The sequence below is a fragment of the Sorex araneus genome, chromosome 2, assembly GCF_027595985.1.
Source record: "Sorex araneus isolate mSorAra2 chromosome 2, mSorAra2.pri, whole genome shotgun sequence".
Lineage (NCBI taxonomy): Eukaryota > Metazoa > Chordata > Mammalia > Eulipotyphla > Soricidae > Sorex > Sorex araneus.
The window spans coordinates 275,844,539-275,858,189 of record NC_073303.1 but is presented as its reverse complement, the minus strand read 5'-3'; the positions used below and the strand labels follow the sequence as shown (position 1 = coordinate 275,858,189).

The window sequence follows — 13,651 nt, the reverse complement described above, 5'->3', positions numbered from 1 at the left end:
GACCAGGTGACTGGGACAGGACAGGACTCTGTGTTCAGGAGGTGGAGGTGACCGTGACAGGACAGCAGCCTGTGTTCATTGTCCTGCATGGGAAGGCGGCTTGCTCTGCTGTGTGTCCTACTGACACAGAAATAACACGCGTTCAAATCCTGTTTGCGGCTACAGAGGTAGTCCCGCAGGTAAGGTGGTCGCCTTGCGTGCAGCCCACCTGCTTGGATCCGGTCACCAAGTGTGCCCCTCCCCACAAGCGTCACCAAGGGTGGCCTTTGATCCCAGGACTGGGAACAGCACCTGAGCACTGCTGGGACTGCCCCCCAGGCGAACCCCCCAAATCAGTTTCGAATAAAAAGTTTGGACCATGTCAAATCAAGTTGAGAGGAAGTCGGCAGGAAGTTGGGGCGGGTGCCCAGCCTGCTGCCTCCAGGGAGTCTGGGCCTCAGTAGGTGTGTGCTAACTGCTTCCCCGACGTGAGTGTGGCCTTGCTCTGCATCCCCGGCCCTGTTCCAGATGCCTGATGGAGCCGTGTCCTGGTCCCCTGTGTGCCTGAGTAGTTGAGGACCGGAAACAACTGGATGCCTACTGACTTATACAAAGGTCTTTAATGCACAGAACCTGAATGTGGGCCCAGTTAGCCCTGCTAGGAAGCACTGGAGCCCAGAGGAAACACAGTTAGGGAGGGCTCCTTGGAGGAGGTGGCATCTGAGCAAAATGTCTTGGAGTCAACCAAGAAGAAAAGGGAGGGTGGGGGAGAAACAGGAAGGGGAGGGGGCACTTGGCACAGATCCAAGAGCTTGAACAGGGGATTGAGCACCCCACAGCACCCAGGGGCCCCAAAGCCAGAGCTACCAGTGCCCAAACCCAGTAGAAAAGGGATAGTGCGTGAGGGAGGGAGCTGACGGAGGCCACCTCCTGGGGCCTTTTTCTTTCCCATTAGGTGTTTGCATTTTTTTCATGCGGGTCCCAGGAAAGCACAACACTGAGGGGTCACCAGGCAAGGAAAGGATGGAGGGACTTAGGGGGAGAACACAGACATGATCAGGCTTTCCAGAACATGGGTGGTGTGTATGTGTGTGTTTGTGTGTGTGTGTGTGTGTGTGTATGCACTCTGAATCTGGATCAGCAGGCACTGGAGAACCAGGGCCCCTGACCGGGACAGGCTCGGGGCAAAGGCTGACCTGCCACAGCCTAGTCCGTGGAAGCTGGCCGAGCCCGCCCCTCCAGGCACCTATGACAGAGTCCCGAGCAGGGCACGCCAGGGGTAGTGTGTCCTGTTTGTAGTGTGTGGTCAGCACCATCCCCCTTCCCCCAGTGATGCGTGCATGGTCCCTCGCCTCCTTGTCTGTCTGATTCTGGATTGTTCCTGAGCCTTGTCTGCACCAGGCCATCCTGGGCCACCAGTTTCCAGAGAGCCAAACCACAGAACAAACCCCAAAAGTTGCACCTGGAAGCTACGGGGTCTTCTTCCAACCACAAATGATGGGTCAAAGCAATTTCTGTGCAGGTGGTCCATGCTTCTGCAAAGGGCTGCCCTAAAGAGGGCGAGAAGCTGGGAGCGGGGAGCTTGGGCCGGCGTCTCAGCCCCTGTCCCTGCCAATGATCCAGCCTTAGGACGCGGCTGGCAGGAACTGGAGCCCTCTGCCAGAAGTTAATGATAAGACGTACAATTTATGGTGCACCCACAGGGGCCGATTTGAAGTTCATTATCCCTACTCCTCCAAACAAATTAAATATTATGACCCCATTACAGAAATCAGGAGATTGGGGCTCGGGGACTTGTCCAACACAAGTCAATGCTCTTTCCTCAAGGCCCGCAACTCTACTCAAAGGTCTTGAAAATCATCAGGGCAGGGGCTGGAGAAACAGTACCAGGCTTCAGGGCGGTGCCTCCAAAACTCCTGACCTGGGTTTCATGTCCAGCCTCACACGAGGCCCCCGAGCCTATCAGGAGTGCTCCCTAAGCACAGTGCTAGGAGTAAGCCCCCAGCACTGCTGGTGTGGCCCCAAACCATCCCCCACACACACAGAAACAAGCACCGGGCCTGCCTTTCCCCTGCTCTCCCCCTACCCATGTCTCATTTCACGTGTAAGCAATGACTCATTTTGTGCTGGTTCCTCGCTTTGTCCCTCCCCTAGGACTGCCCAGTCTGCAGAAGTGACATTCTCCTGTGACTTTAGAAGCGGCCCATATCTGCTCAGCCTCCCCTTTTCCTTTGAGTCCCTCCAACCACCCCTGTTTCTGAAGGGTGACTGGCTTGCATGTCTGCACTCAGGAAATGACTGATGTGGTTGCTGACTGGTGATTTTAGCCACGTGCCCGAGGAACCCCCGTACTGATTCTTACAGCATAATCCCTGCTGATATGCACCCCAGAATGAGTGTGGGAGTGTGAGAAAGGGCCATAGCATTGCCTTGGGGTTCCCCTAGGTTCAGAGCACAGTGGGGTGAGTTTCCTGCCCGTCACCCTGGTCACAGTCATTCGCTAAGCCTCAACTCCACCATAGGTCAAGGGCACGTCGTCTAGAGCATGCAACTGCAATCTGTTGAGATTTTGAAGTAAAAGTCCTTCTCCTAGGGTCAGAGAGGGAAGTGCATGGGTTAGGACACGTGCTTTGCATGCAGGGGTTTTACCCAGGCACCACACAGTCCCTGAGTATTGCCAGGCATAGCCTGAGGTTCGAAGGCATGGCATGGTCAGGCTGGCCCAACACCACTGGGCTGAACACCACTGCGTCCTTGAGTCATTGCATTGACTCCCAATCACAGGGAGGGAGGGGCCAGGGCCCCCTGAGCACCACTTGGAAAGCCCCCACCCCCAACCACCACCCGCCAGAAAGAGAGTCATTCCCGCAAGCATGAGCTTCTTGCCCAAATTCTCAGCCACGGGGGCTCGGGCTACAGCTGTGAAAATGCAGCGTGCACTGCTCTTTGACCTACATGCATGAGATTACGCATGGCGGCATTATGTGTAAGAGGAGGGTCATAACCCCAATGTTCATAGAAGACCAGTTAAATACATTTCAATCCATATGGAAGAAGATTATGCAGCTGCAAAAAATTAATTGAGGAAAATTTTGATGTATTAATCTAGCAATATCTCCAAAATAGGAGCTAAGTAGGAAGAGTGCAGTGTAGTATCGGTGGCAATAAGCCACCTGTGGTGTAAGGAAGGAGAAAAATAGACTATATTAATAAATCCTTTTTTTCCATTTCTTAAAATTGAATCCCCATGTGATACACAGTTATGGCAGGCACTTCTCTCTCTCTCTCTGCCTCTCTCTCTTTCTCTCTCTGTCTCTTTCTCTCTCCTTTTGAACATTACTGTTTGCAATCCATTACTGTTTATAAACATGAGAGGTTATCATGTTTGTCTCTTTACCTCCTTTTAGCACTCAGTCCTTGTTCAAAGTGATCAATTCCAACGATCTATTTCATAGTGGCACCTTCTCTGTCCCAGCTGCCTCTCTGACCACGAGGAAAAATGAAGTCATGAAATTTGTGTCTAAATGGATGGACATGGAGAGTATCATCCTTCATGCTGAGTGAAATGTGTCAGAGGGAGAGGAACAGACAGAGAACGATTGGATTCATCTGTGGGATATAAAAAGAACATAGTATAGGACCAATACCCGAGAGCAATAGCCACAGAGGCCAGAAGGAATGGTCCACGGTTGGAAGCGATTCATCAATTCTTATGAACTTTGGGCCAGAGGGATAGTACAGTGGGTAAGGCACTTGCCTTGCACGCAGCCAACCTGGATTCGATCCCTGGCACTGCATAAGGTCTCCCAAGCCCCACCAGGAGTGAACCCTGAGCACAGAGCCGGGAGTAAGCTGAGAACACTGCCAAGTATGGCCCCCAAAGCAAAATCCTAATTCTCTGCCGCTTCTGTCTTCCAGTACCACTTCAACCCCTCGCAGTCTGTGCTGGTGATGGAGGGGGACGACATAGGGAACATCAACCGCGCCCTGCAGAAGGTCTCCTACATCAACTCCAGGCAGTTCCCCACGGCGGGGGTGCGGCGCCTCAGAGTCTCTTCCAAAGTGCAGTGAGTGGATGTGCCGGTCAGCCTGGGGCTCCCCCAAGGCAGCGGGGCTTAGCAAAGCCCCTGGGAAAGGCCTCTCAGCCCCCTGGCTCCGCTGCTCCTCCATGTTTGTAAAGACAGTGCTCCGAGGTTCAGTAGGGCCAGTGCATTTCCTCAGCCACGTCTGTGGCCTCTCAGCTGGCTGTAGGAGGGAGGAGGAGGAGCCAGTGCCTGGTCCTGAGAAGGCTCTTAGCGAGTGTTTCTTTGGGAACTACCCCTGGATGGGCCCAGAGCTCAGGGGTTATATACGGCGCCAGAGCTGGAGCCTGGGTCAGCCACGTGCAGGGCATGTGCCTCAACCCTTTCCTGTCTCTCAGCCCCAGCAAAGGGCTCCAGCTCTGCAGAACTCTTCAGTCCCGTGGGATGCAAGAGACACTTCTTGTTCCCAGGGCTGCTGATCAGAAACTGTTGTTGAAGCCGTGGATATCTCCCTTCCTGCTCCCGTCAAATCACTGTCGGCCACAGAAGCCACCTGGGAGGGTGGGCACCCTGGAAGCCCCCAGAAAAGCAGGGGGAGTTGGAAGGGGAGTCTCCAGACTCTGGGCACTGGAGAAGATCCAGAGAGGCAGGGACAGGGGGGGAAAGATGTCTGGGGGCAGGATAAGCACAGGCAGGGCCCACAGCCAGTGCCTCTAGGAGGCTGCACCTGCACACACTCCACATAGCTCCACACAATTGCATACACATGCACACCTCCACACACCTTCACACCTTCACATCTGTACACATCTGCATACACATGCACACCTCCACACACCTTCACACCTGCACACACCTCCACACACTTGCATACACATGCACACCTCCACACACCTTCACACCTGCACACACCTGTACACACCTGCATATACACCTCCACACACCTTCACACCTGCACACACCTCCACACACCTGCATATACACCTCCACACACCTTCACACCTGCACACACCTCCACACACCTGCATATACACCTCCACACACCTTCACACCTACACACACCTCCACACACCTGCATACACATACACACCTCCACACACCTGCATACACATGCACACCTCCACACACCTTCACACCTGCACACACCTCCACACACCTGCATACAAATACACACCTCCACACACCTGCATATACATGCACACCTCCACACACCTGCATACACATGCACACCTCCACACACCTGCATGCACATGCATTCCTGCACATACCTGCATACACATGAACACCTCCACATACCTACACACCTATACACTTGCAAACAAGCACACCTGCATATCTGCACACACATGTACATACCTGAAGACCTACACACATATGCACAGCTCCAAACAGCAGCATACACCTGCACACCTGTACACCTGCACACACTTCCCAACTGCACACACTTCCCAACTGCACACATCTGCAACTCTATTGCACCTCCACGTGCATATACATTACACATATATGCACACCTCCACACACAATTACATACCTCCACATAGTTCCACACACCTGCACAAATCACATCGATGCACATGTGCTTCACATGCCTGTGCACACCTCCGCATGTATGTACATCTCCACACAACTGCACACCTCTATACACCTCCACACTTCCACACTTCCACACATCTCTACATACCTCCACACACCTACACACTACACACCTCCACACACCTCCACACAACTACACACCTCCACTCACCTCCACACACCTGCACACATCTCCACACAATCATATACCTCCAGTCACATCCAATCACCTCCACACAGCTACACACCTCCACTCACCTCCACTCACTTCCACACAACTACATACTTCCAGTCACCTCCACACTCCTGCACAAAACTACACACCTCCACTCACCTCCACAAACCTGCACACAACTCCACACCTTCACTCATCTCGTCACCTCCATACAACTCCACATCTCTACACCCCTCTACACAGGGAAGAGGGCCAGGGGTAGCTCCTCCTGGTCAGTGAGGAAGAGGGGACATGAGGGAGAAGCTCTCAGTCCTCATCAGTCACTCCAGGAAGACAGAGGATGCCGTCCTTAATGGATCCCTGAGAACAATTTGCACAGAAGGGGTTCATTTAGAAACCAAATAAGCCCCTAAACTGTGCGGGAATTGAACATGGCTGCCGCAGGGCTAAGTGCTTGAGTGTAACGGTAGAAACTGTTCATTCTTGCTCTCCTTTCAATCATCTCATTGAGTTCATCCATTTATCTTCTTTCCAAAAGAGACTTTCTTATTGAGAACAGTGTAGAGACAGAGAACCCAGACTTTCCTCAGATGCCTGAACCCTCAGCCTCCCTGGCTGCCCCAGTGGAGCCGCGCTCAGTCCGTCCTTTGCTGCATTTCTTTCCTTCTCATGCACCACCCCTGCTCTGGCCTCCTCCTTCAGTTTCCTCCCCCTGATGCACTAGGCCACCTGGCTGCAACTGGGCATTCTGTGTGCATTTTGTGTGTGTTTAATGTCCTTGTCAGTCACAAGGGATTCTGAGGGCTATCTGGGGGCTGCCTCGCCAAGGGAGCTGGTGGGTTATTTCTCTCAGAACTATTTGGGGGGGTTCTAGAAGGTCCAGGGTCATTTCCCTCCCCTCCAATCAAAGGAGCATGCTGTGGACCAAACTCCCAGCTCTCTGCATTGGACTTGAGGTGCCGGCGCCAATCACAGTCCCTTCTGGAAAGCCACTCTCTCCAACCCTTCCCAGGCAGCCTATAATCTGTGCACATTTGTCATTACTTAGATTCCGCTGAAGATGAACTAAAATAAGTAAATATTTAAAGAGAGAAGCAGGATATGGAGCAGCCAGCCAGTGTCCCACTCTCAGGTCAGGCAGTCGGGGACATTCTGTAAATTGTGGGGTGCATTTCACCAGAGCAGACAACACTGGAAGCAGAAGCCTATGCCATAGAAGAGGACAAAGTGACACAAAATAGGGTCACCTAGACCAGTGTTCCTCACTCAGGGGCCATGTGACTCCCCTTGGGTCCCGTCTGGGATATTCCAAGGGGGCCACAGGCGAGCATCATATAAATAGGGGCCCACAGCATGAAACTTGGAGACCTCTGGGTAGGATAGTGAAGGGTGGATTATAGGACGGAAACAAGATGGAAAGCGGGTCATGGGCAGAAAAATAGTGAGAAATATTGACCCAGAGGACCCTTTCCTTTGGAGCTTTCCTGAGGTACCAGGTGAGGCTGCCTCGGTCCCCCACTTGGGCTCTGGGCTCTGGGCTCCCCATGTCTGCTGAGGTCTGAGGCCCGGATGTGAACAGCATTGAATGCTGGGGACTAAAGAGCTGACTACCAAGTCTGAAGAGAACAGCTGAGGAGAATCTGAGAGTACACAGCTGAGGAGAGTCTGAGGCGTGTGTAGCTAAGGAGAATCTGAGGAGAGTCTGAGAAGAGCACAGCTGAGGAGATTCTGAGTGAGAGAAGCAGAGGAGGCTCTGAGGAGAGCTCAGCGAAGGAGTCTGAGGAGAGAGTAGCTGAGGAGAATCTGAGATGAGAGTAGCTGAGGAGAGACTGAGGAGAATGCTGCTGTACTTGCGCCCTAAGCACCCTTTGATCAGGCTCTGTCAGACCTTCACTAAGTCCCAAGAGCTGTCTCTCCCCCTCCACATGGAGCTGTAGGAGACACAGAGCATCCCTGGAGTCCAGCCCCTTGCTCAGAGTCCCCCAGTCCGAGAGCAGCCGAGCCAGGTCAGGGCCTTCTGAGTGAGCCCCAGGCCTTGCCCCAGGCCATCCTCATAGTGCCACACGCCCAGCCAGCGAGAGGCTGTCTCCAGAGCCAGTGGGGTACACCAGGCAGGGCCAAGCTCAGACCTGGGGTGCCACTGAGGAGTATGTCTGCCACCAACCAGTTAGACAGTAATTTGCTTACCAACTACTAATGCTCTAACAAGCAGCAACGATCTAATTAAAGTTGCCAGTGATTACTCTGTTAAAGGATAATTAAAGGTTTAACGGTTACTTGCTGGTATAGAAAATTCCCATTTGTTCCAGGGGCCCATTTCCTTTCAGGCCCTCGATTATGGCTTGTTTTGCCTCCATGTGGCTCTGACTGTGAAGGGTGGTTAACATCCTGGGAGATGCTCAGGCAGGAGGCAGGACGGGGGCCAGGATGAGAGCAGGCCCCGGTGGGGGAGGGGGGGGCAGGAGCAGGGTGGGGGGCCCAACACTGACTGATTCCTCAGTGCCCTGACGGCAGCTGTTTCCCAGGTGCTTCGGGGAGGACGTGTGCATCAGCATCCCTGACGTGGACGCCTTCGTGATGGTGCTGCAGGCCATGGAACCCCAGATCACCCTCCATGGCACCGAGCACCTCTGGAGACCCGCCGCCCAGTTTGAAAGCCCCAGAGGGGTGGTCCTCTTCCCCGACCTCAAGATCCTCAGCACCTTGGCCAGAGCCGAGGCCCCGGGAGACTCGCAGCAAACCACAGGTACAGGCGCCCGTGGCCGTGGGTGAAGACGACGTGTGGGTGGGGAGCTACTGTGCTCACCGGCGTTGTCCCTGAGCCCCTCCATGGGGGATGCATGTTGGCAGCAGACAACCCCAGAAGCAGAAAGGGGATGTGGTTTAGCCAACTGTGGTATACTCGTACTGATGAGGCTGGCGGCCAGGCAGCTGTGCTAAGTGATCCGATTAGACAGCAAGAGGTGGCCTGGAAGAGGGGACAGAGCCAGCTTTAGTGCCTAGCACCAGAGTAGCCCTAGAAGCTCCAGAGCCACTCCAGGATGGCCCTGGTGGTCGCCAGCACCACTGACACCAAGCAGCCCCCGAATTCTCTCAGGTGCTCGTACTAACCCTCCAGTCCGGTTGGCCAAATATTGATTGCCAGGAATGTTCGCAGCCCCCCTAAGCACTGCTTGAGATCCCCCCACCCTCCCAGCCCCAATTTTCTTTTTTTTTTTTTAATTTTTTAGATTTTATTGAATCACCGTGAGATAGTTACAAGCTTTCATGTTTGGGTTACAATCTCACAATGATCTAAACACCCATCCCTCCACCAGTGCATATTCCCCACCACCAATATTCCCGGTATAACCCCCCCGCTGTTCCCACCCTCCCCCTGCCTCCATGGCAGACAATATTCCCCATACTCTCTCTCTCCTTTTGGGCCAGCCCCAATTTTCAAAAAGAGAAGTATGCAAGCACACTGAAGAATTATGAGTATCTACAGAGAGAGTGAGCTGGGGCAGGTAAAGAAATAAAGCATCACAAAACGCTGCCGCACAGGGAATGGGTTTCATCCCCGCCACAGAGTCTGGCAAGAAGCAGGAGAAGAGCGGTTTGCTTGGCGCCCTCTTTACCTGCCTGCAACAGCAAACTGCTGGCTGATGAGCCTGTTTTATTTTGATAATCAGAGCAGCAGCAGCAGCACAAAGAAAGAGTCCATGATAATGCCTCGTAAAAGTCAGGTCTTGTTCAGCAGTATAACTCCCAGGAAGCTCCTACGTTATTATTTGCCATGGATTCATTATTGAAAGGGCCGTTCGGGCAAGAGGAGACGTTGGGATCAGGGAGAAGCAGCTCTTAGATGCACTGAGACAGTGTGTGCTGGGGGAAAGGATGGACCCCAGACCTAGTGTGGAAACAGAGCATGAGTGAACCCCAGATCCAGTATGGAAATACAAGTCTTGGCCGCCGCCTCCTCCAGGACTCGACTTCCAGTTCTCCTGCTCCCAGAACAGCTGCTAATAATATGCTGATGCCGAGGGGCTGCTTCTAGAGCAGTCAGAATGACCCATTGCCTTTAGCGCCCCTGGTCCTTGGGCAAGGCAGACCCGACTCTGAATCCCAGAAACGTGTTGCTTGCCCACCTGCCCTGGAAGGCTGTTTCCTTCACTGCAAAGGCACCTTAGCTCAACAAGCCTTCCCTCTCAGCTCCTTGATGGCTAAAATCAGACAGAGAAAGGAAAGGGCTTGGATTTCTCCAGGACAGACCCCAGCACGCAGGGAGCAGCACGGCAGCAAGGAAGCAGTGATCTGGGTCTATAGCTCCATGGGTGGGAGGTGAGTGCAGGGCTCACCACCCAACCTGCTGCTTGAATAATCACTCTCAGGTGCCTTGAACAGAGGCGAATGGCCTCTGCCCCCTGCTGCCACTCTGTGCCCATCTCTGCCCTGCTGGCCACTGGCTCTTCGTGCTTCTTCGTTACCGTGTGTCGAGGGCAGGGCCGGGGGAGGGGGCCGACCTGAGGCCCCTCTTCCATCCTGGAGGTCTCCCAGCCGCTCGCCCATGCCAGGGAAGAGGGTTTCACACCACACACACCTTCAATGATGCGAGCAAACGTTTATTAGAGGAAGCGGAAGTGAGATGGAAAGCAAAAGCGGAAGCCGGGCGGAAATCAGTGCTGGGCTTCCGGTCAGGGTCCGACCGCTGAAGTGGGCTACTCATGGGTGGGGGACGGGCACTTCTGAGAAATCAGGGTCCCACTGCTTTTTGATCCTTATGCTCTGCCCCCAAGTGTCCTGGCTTGAGTTTGTTATTTGACATCACAGCAGGACGGTCTTAGGGCTGCTTAGAGGAGGGACCTGGTTTCAGCAGGCGTGGGTGCCTCTGTGGAACCTGTTATGTCACTGCCCCATGTGCACGACTCTCCCTCCTGGTCTCTGTCCTTCTGCCCTCCCCTTCCCCTCTCTTCTCTCCTGTGCCCCGCCCTTCCCTGCCACTGGAGGAAGTGTCCCTCCCCTTCCCTGTGATTGCTCACACACATCTCAACCTCAAGAAGCCCTTCCTGGGGCTGGTGCGAGAGCACAGTGGGGAGGGCGTTTGCCTTGCATGCGGCCAACCCGGGTTCAATCCCCAGCATCCCATATGGTCTTCCTGAGCACCACCAGGAGTGATTCTTGAGTGCAGAGCCAGGAGGAACCCCTAAGCATCGCTGGGTGTGACCACCCCCCCCCCCGCAAAAAAAGAAGCCCTTCCTGAAAGTACCTCTTCCCACCCCACATACCCTGTCCCGACTCACCCCACCCAACCTCTGCTGTTTCTCTCTGACCCACCACGTGTGGGTGGTGATGGTTTGTGAATCCAGACATGGCCCATGTGTCCAACTCACGGGGGTCCCCGAGCACGGCACGCCCCTTGGGCACAGTGGGAGCCAAGGAGGTGGAGAGGAAAACTCCAGCAGTAGAGAAGGAGGTGGAAGCGTGTGCCCCCTGCCTGTCCCCCTTGTGTGAAGAACCCCAGCAGCCCCCTCCTGGGAGGAAGCAGGGACAGCCTAGCCCTCCTCCCACAAAGCTCTCGCCTCCCCGGAAACCAGGAGCCGGCCAGCCGCAGAGCTCCACGCACCTGTGGGCAGTGGCCAACCTGGTCACCTCTGAATGTGCTTTTGGACTTTGGCCAGTGAAACAGGAAACCAGCGAGACCAATGCACTTAAAAGCAAAGCCTGCAGAATTATTCATGAGCTCTGTCTAGCAAGAGCAAAAGACACTTTGGGTATCCCTGGAAAATTTAATGGAATAAAATCATTCTTGAAAATAATTCATCTTTTGGAAACCCTTCTTTCTAGTTTCTATTTCCATAACTGTGTTAGAAAGGACACAAGCTTTTAGTCCACTCTTTAATAGATTTACGACTCAGAGTTACCTCTTTTGGCTCTTGTGTTCACGCCCTTCACATCACGCCATGCCTCCCCTCCGAGGGGGGCTGCCTTGACACCCACCGGAGCAGGGGGCTGTGTGAGGTCCTGCCACTGCCCCTCCAGACCTGGCCTGACGCGGAGGAGGAGGGTGAGGTCGCTCAGGGCTGTGTCTGAGCAGTCCCCAGCCCGCCCCACATTTCCCAGGCGTCTTCTCTGTCCACAGCCCCCAAATCACCCTTCTTAGAAGAAATGCTCCACAACTTAGACTTCTGTGACATTCTGGTGCTGGGAGGAGACTTGGACCCAAGACAGGAGTGCTTGGAGCTCAACCACAGCGAACTCCACCAACGCCACCTGGACGCCACCAACTCCAGCGCGGGCTACTCCATCTATGGTAAGGCCTGGCGCCCTCATCCAGGTCAGCTGGGCCTGGAGCTGGGACCGGGAGGGCAGTGAGGGCCCCTGGACCACCCACCTCTTGCCCTTTTCATGGAGATTCTACTCCAGCATTTTTTTTGCTTTTTTTTGGGGGGGGGGGGTCACACCTGGCAATGCACAGGGGTTACTCCTGCCTCATGCACTCAGGAATTACTCCTGGCGGTGCTCAGGGGACCCTATGGGATGCTGGGAATTGAACCCAGGTCGACCGCGTACAAGGCAAATGCCCTACCCGCTGTGCTATCACTCCAGCCCCTACTCCCACATCTTGAGGTGCTGGCCTCGTCCTGCTCCTGAGGAAAGGTGCAAACACAGGTCAGTGCTTTCTGTTGGTCCCTGTGAGCTCAGAAAGCATCAGAGCAATATTTGGAAGATTCAGGCCAAACATCTGGGTTCATGTCAAAATCCTAGGTATCTTATGCACACTGTCAGCCCTAAACATCTCAAGCTCGGAAATCCGAGATGGGTTCAGGAGATCTGCCTGCCACTGCCTCCTCCTCTTCCCCTTTCTCCTCCCCTTCCCCCTCTGCCCTCCCCCTCCTCCCCCCCTCCCCTCTCTCCTGCTCCTCCTCCTCCCCCTCCTCTCTCCCTCCCCGCTGACAGGTGTGCTCTCTTGGCACAGGTGTGGGCTCCATGAGCCGCTATGAGCAGGTCCTGCACCATATCCGATATCGTCACTGGCGTCCGGCATCCCTAGAGGCCCGGAGGTTCCGGGTCAAGTGCTCGGAACTCAACGGACGCTACACCAGCAATGAGTTCAATCTGGAGGTGAGGAACACTGTCTTTGGGGGCTGGGGGGGGGAGAGCAGGTCCACCCATCCACTTGGGGGCTGGCCGCCGCTGGCCGCCTACCTCTCCAGAGCCACCCCACCTGGCTCTTGCAGGTCAGCGTTCTGCATGAGGCCCGCGTGGCCGATGAGGAGCATGTCAACCACCTGATCGTGCAGCCGCCCTTCCTGCAATCTGTCCACCACCCTGAGACCCAGATCAGCATCCGGCGTGGGTCAGGTAGGTCACCTGGGAGACGGGGCCTCGGGACCTGGGGGTTCACCACCACCCACTAATGGGCCTGGAGAGAGGGTACAGCGTACAGCAAGTGGGACACTTGCTTTGCACTTGGCCAACCGGGGTTCAATCCCCGACACCCCATATAGTCCCATGAGCCCCACCAGGAGCACAGAGCCAAGGATATTCCCTGAGCCCTGCCCGGTGTGGCCCAGAAACAAAAGAACAATCAACACCAGCCACTAGGGGCCAGAGTCATAGCACAGCAGGCAGGGTATTTGCCTTGCGTGTGGCCAACCCGGTATCCCATAGAGTCCCCAAGCAATGACAGGAGTGATTCCTGAGTGCAGAACCAGGAGTAACCTCTGAGTATCGCCGGGTGTGACTGCCCCAAAAAAGCTAAAAGATAAAATTAAATTAAAAGAAAAAAAGCGGGGCCGGAGCGATAGCACAGCGGGTAGGGTGTTTGCCTTGCACGCGGCCAACCCGGGTTCAATCCCCGGCATCCCATATGGTCCCCCAAGCACTGCCAGGAGTAATTCCTGAGTGCAAAGCCAGGAGT

The 13,651-nt window shown here is 54.6% G+C and overlaps 1 protein-coding gene across 1 annotated transcript in view; it reads left to right on the top strand.

The window, feature by feature from the left end:
• The window catches only part of CLSTN2 (calsyntenin 2), a 484,980-nt gene that overhangs the window by 458,088 nt on the left and 13,241 nt on the right, over nucleotides 1-13,651 (top strand). The window contains exons 11-15 of the mRNA XM_055127980.1: nucleotides 3,898-4,046; nucleotides 8,277-8,497; nucleotides 11,870-12,040; nucleotides 12,707-12,852; nucleotides 12,969-13,092. Coding sequence (XP_054983955.1) covers nucleotides 3,898-4,046; nucleotides 8,277-8,497; nucleotides 11,870-12,040; nucleotides 12,707-12,852; nucleotides 12,969-13,092 — 811 coding nt within the window. The remainder of the gene's footprint in view (nucleotides 1-3,897; nucleotides 4,047-8,276; nucleotides 8,498-11,869; nucleotides 12,041-12,706; nucleotides 12,853-12,968; nucleotides 13,093-13,651) is intronic.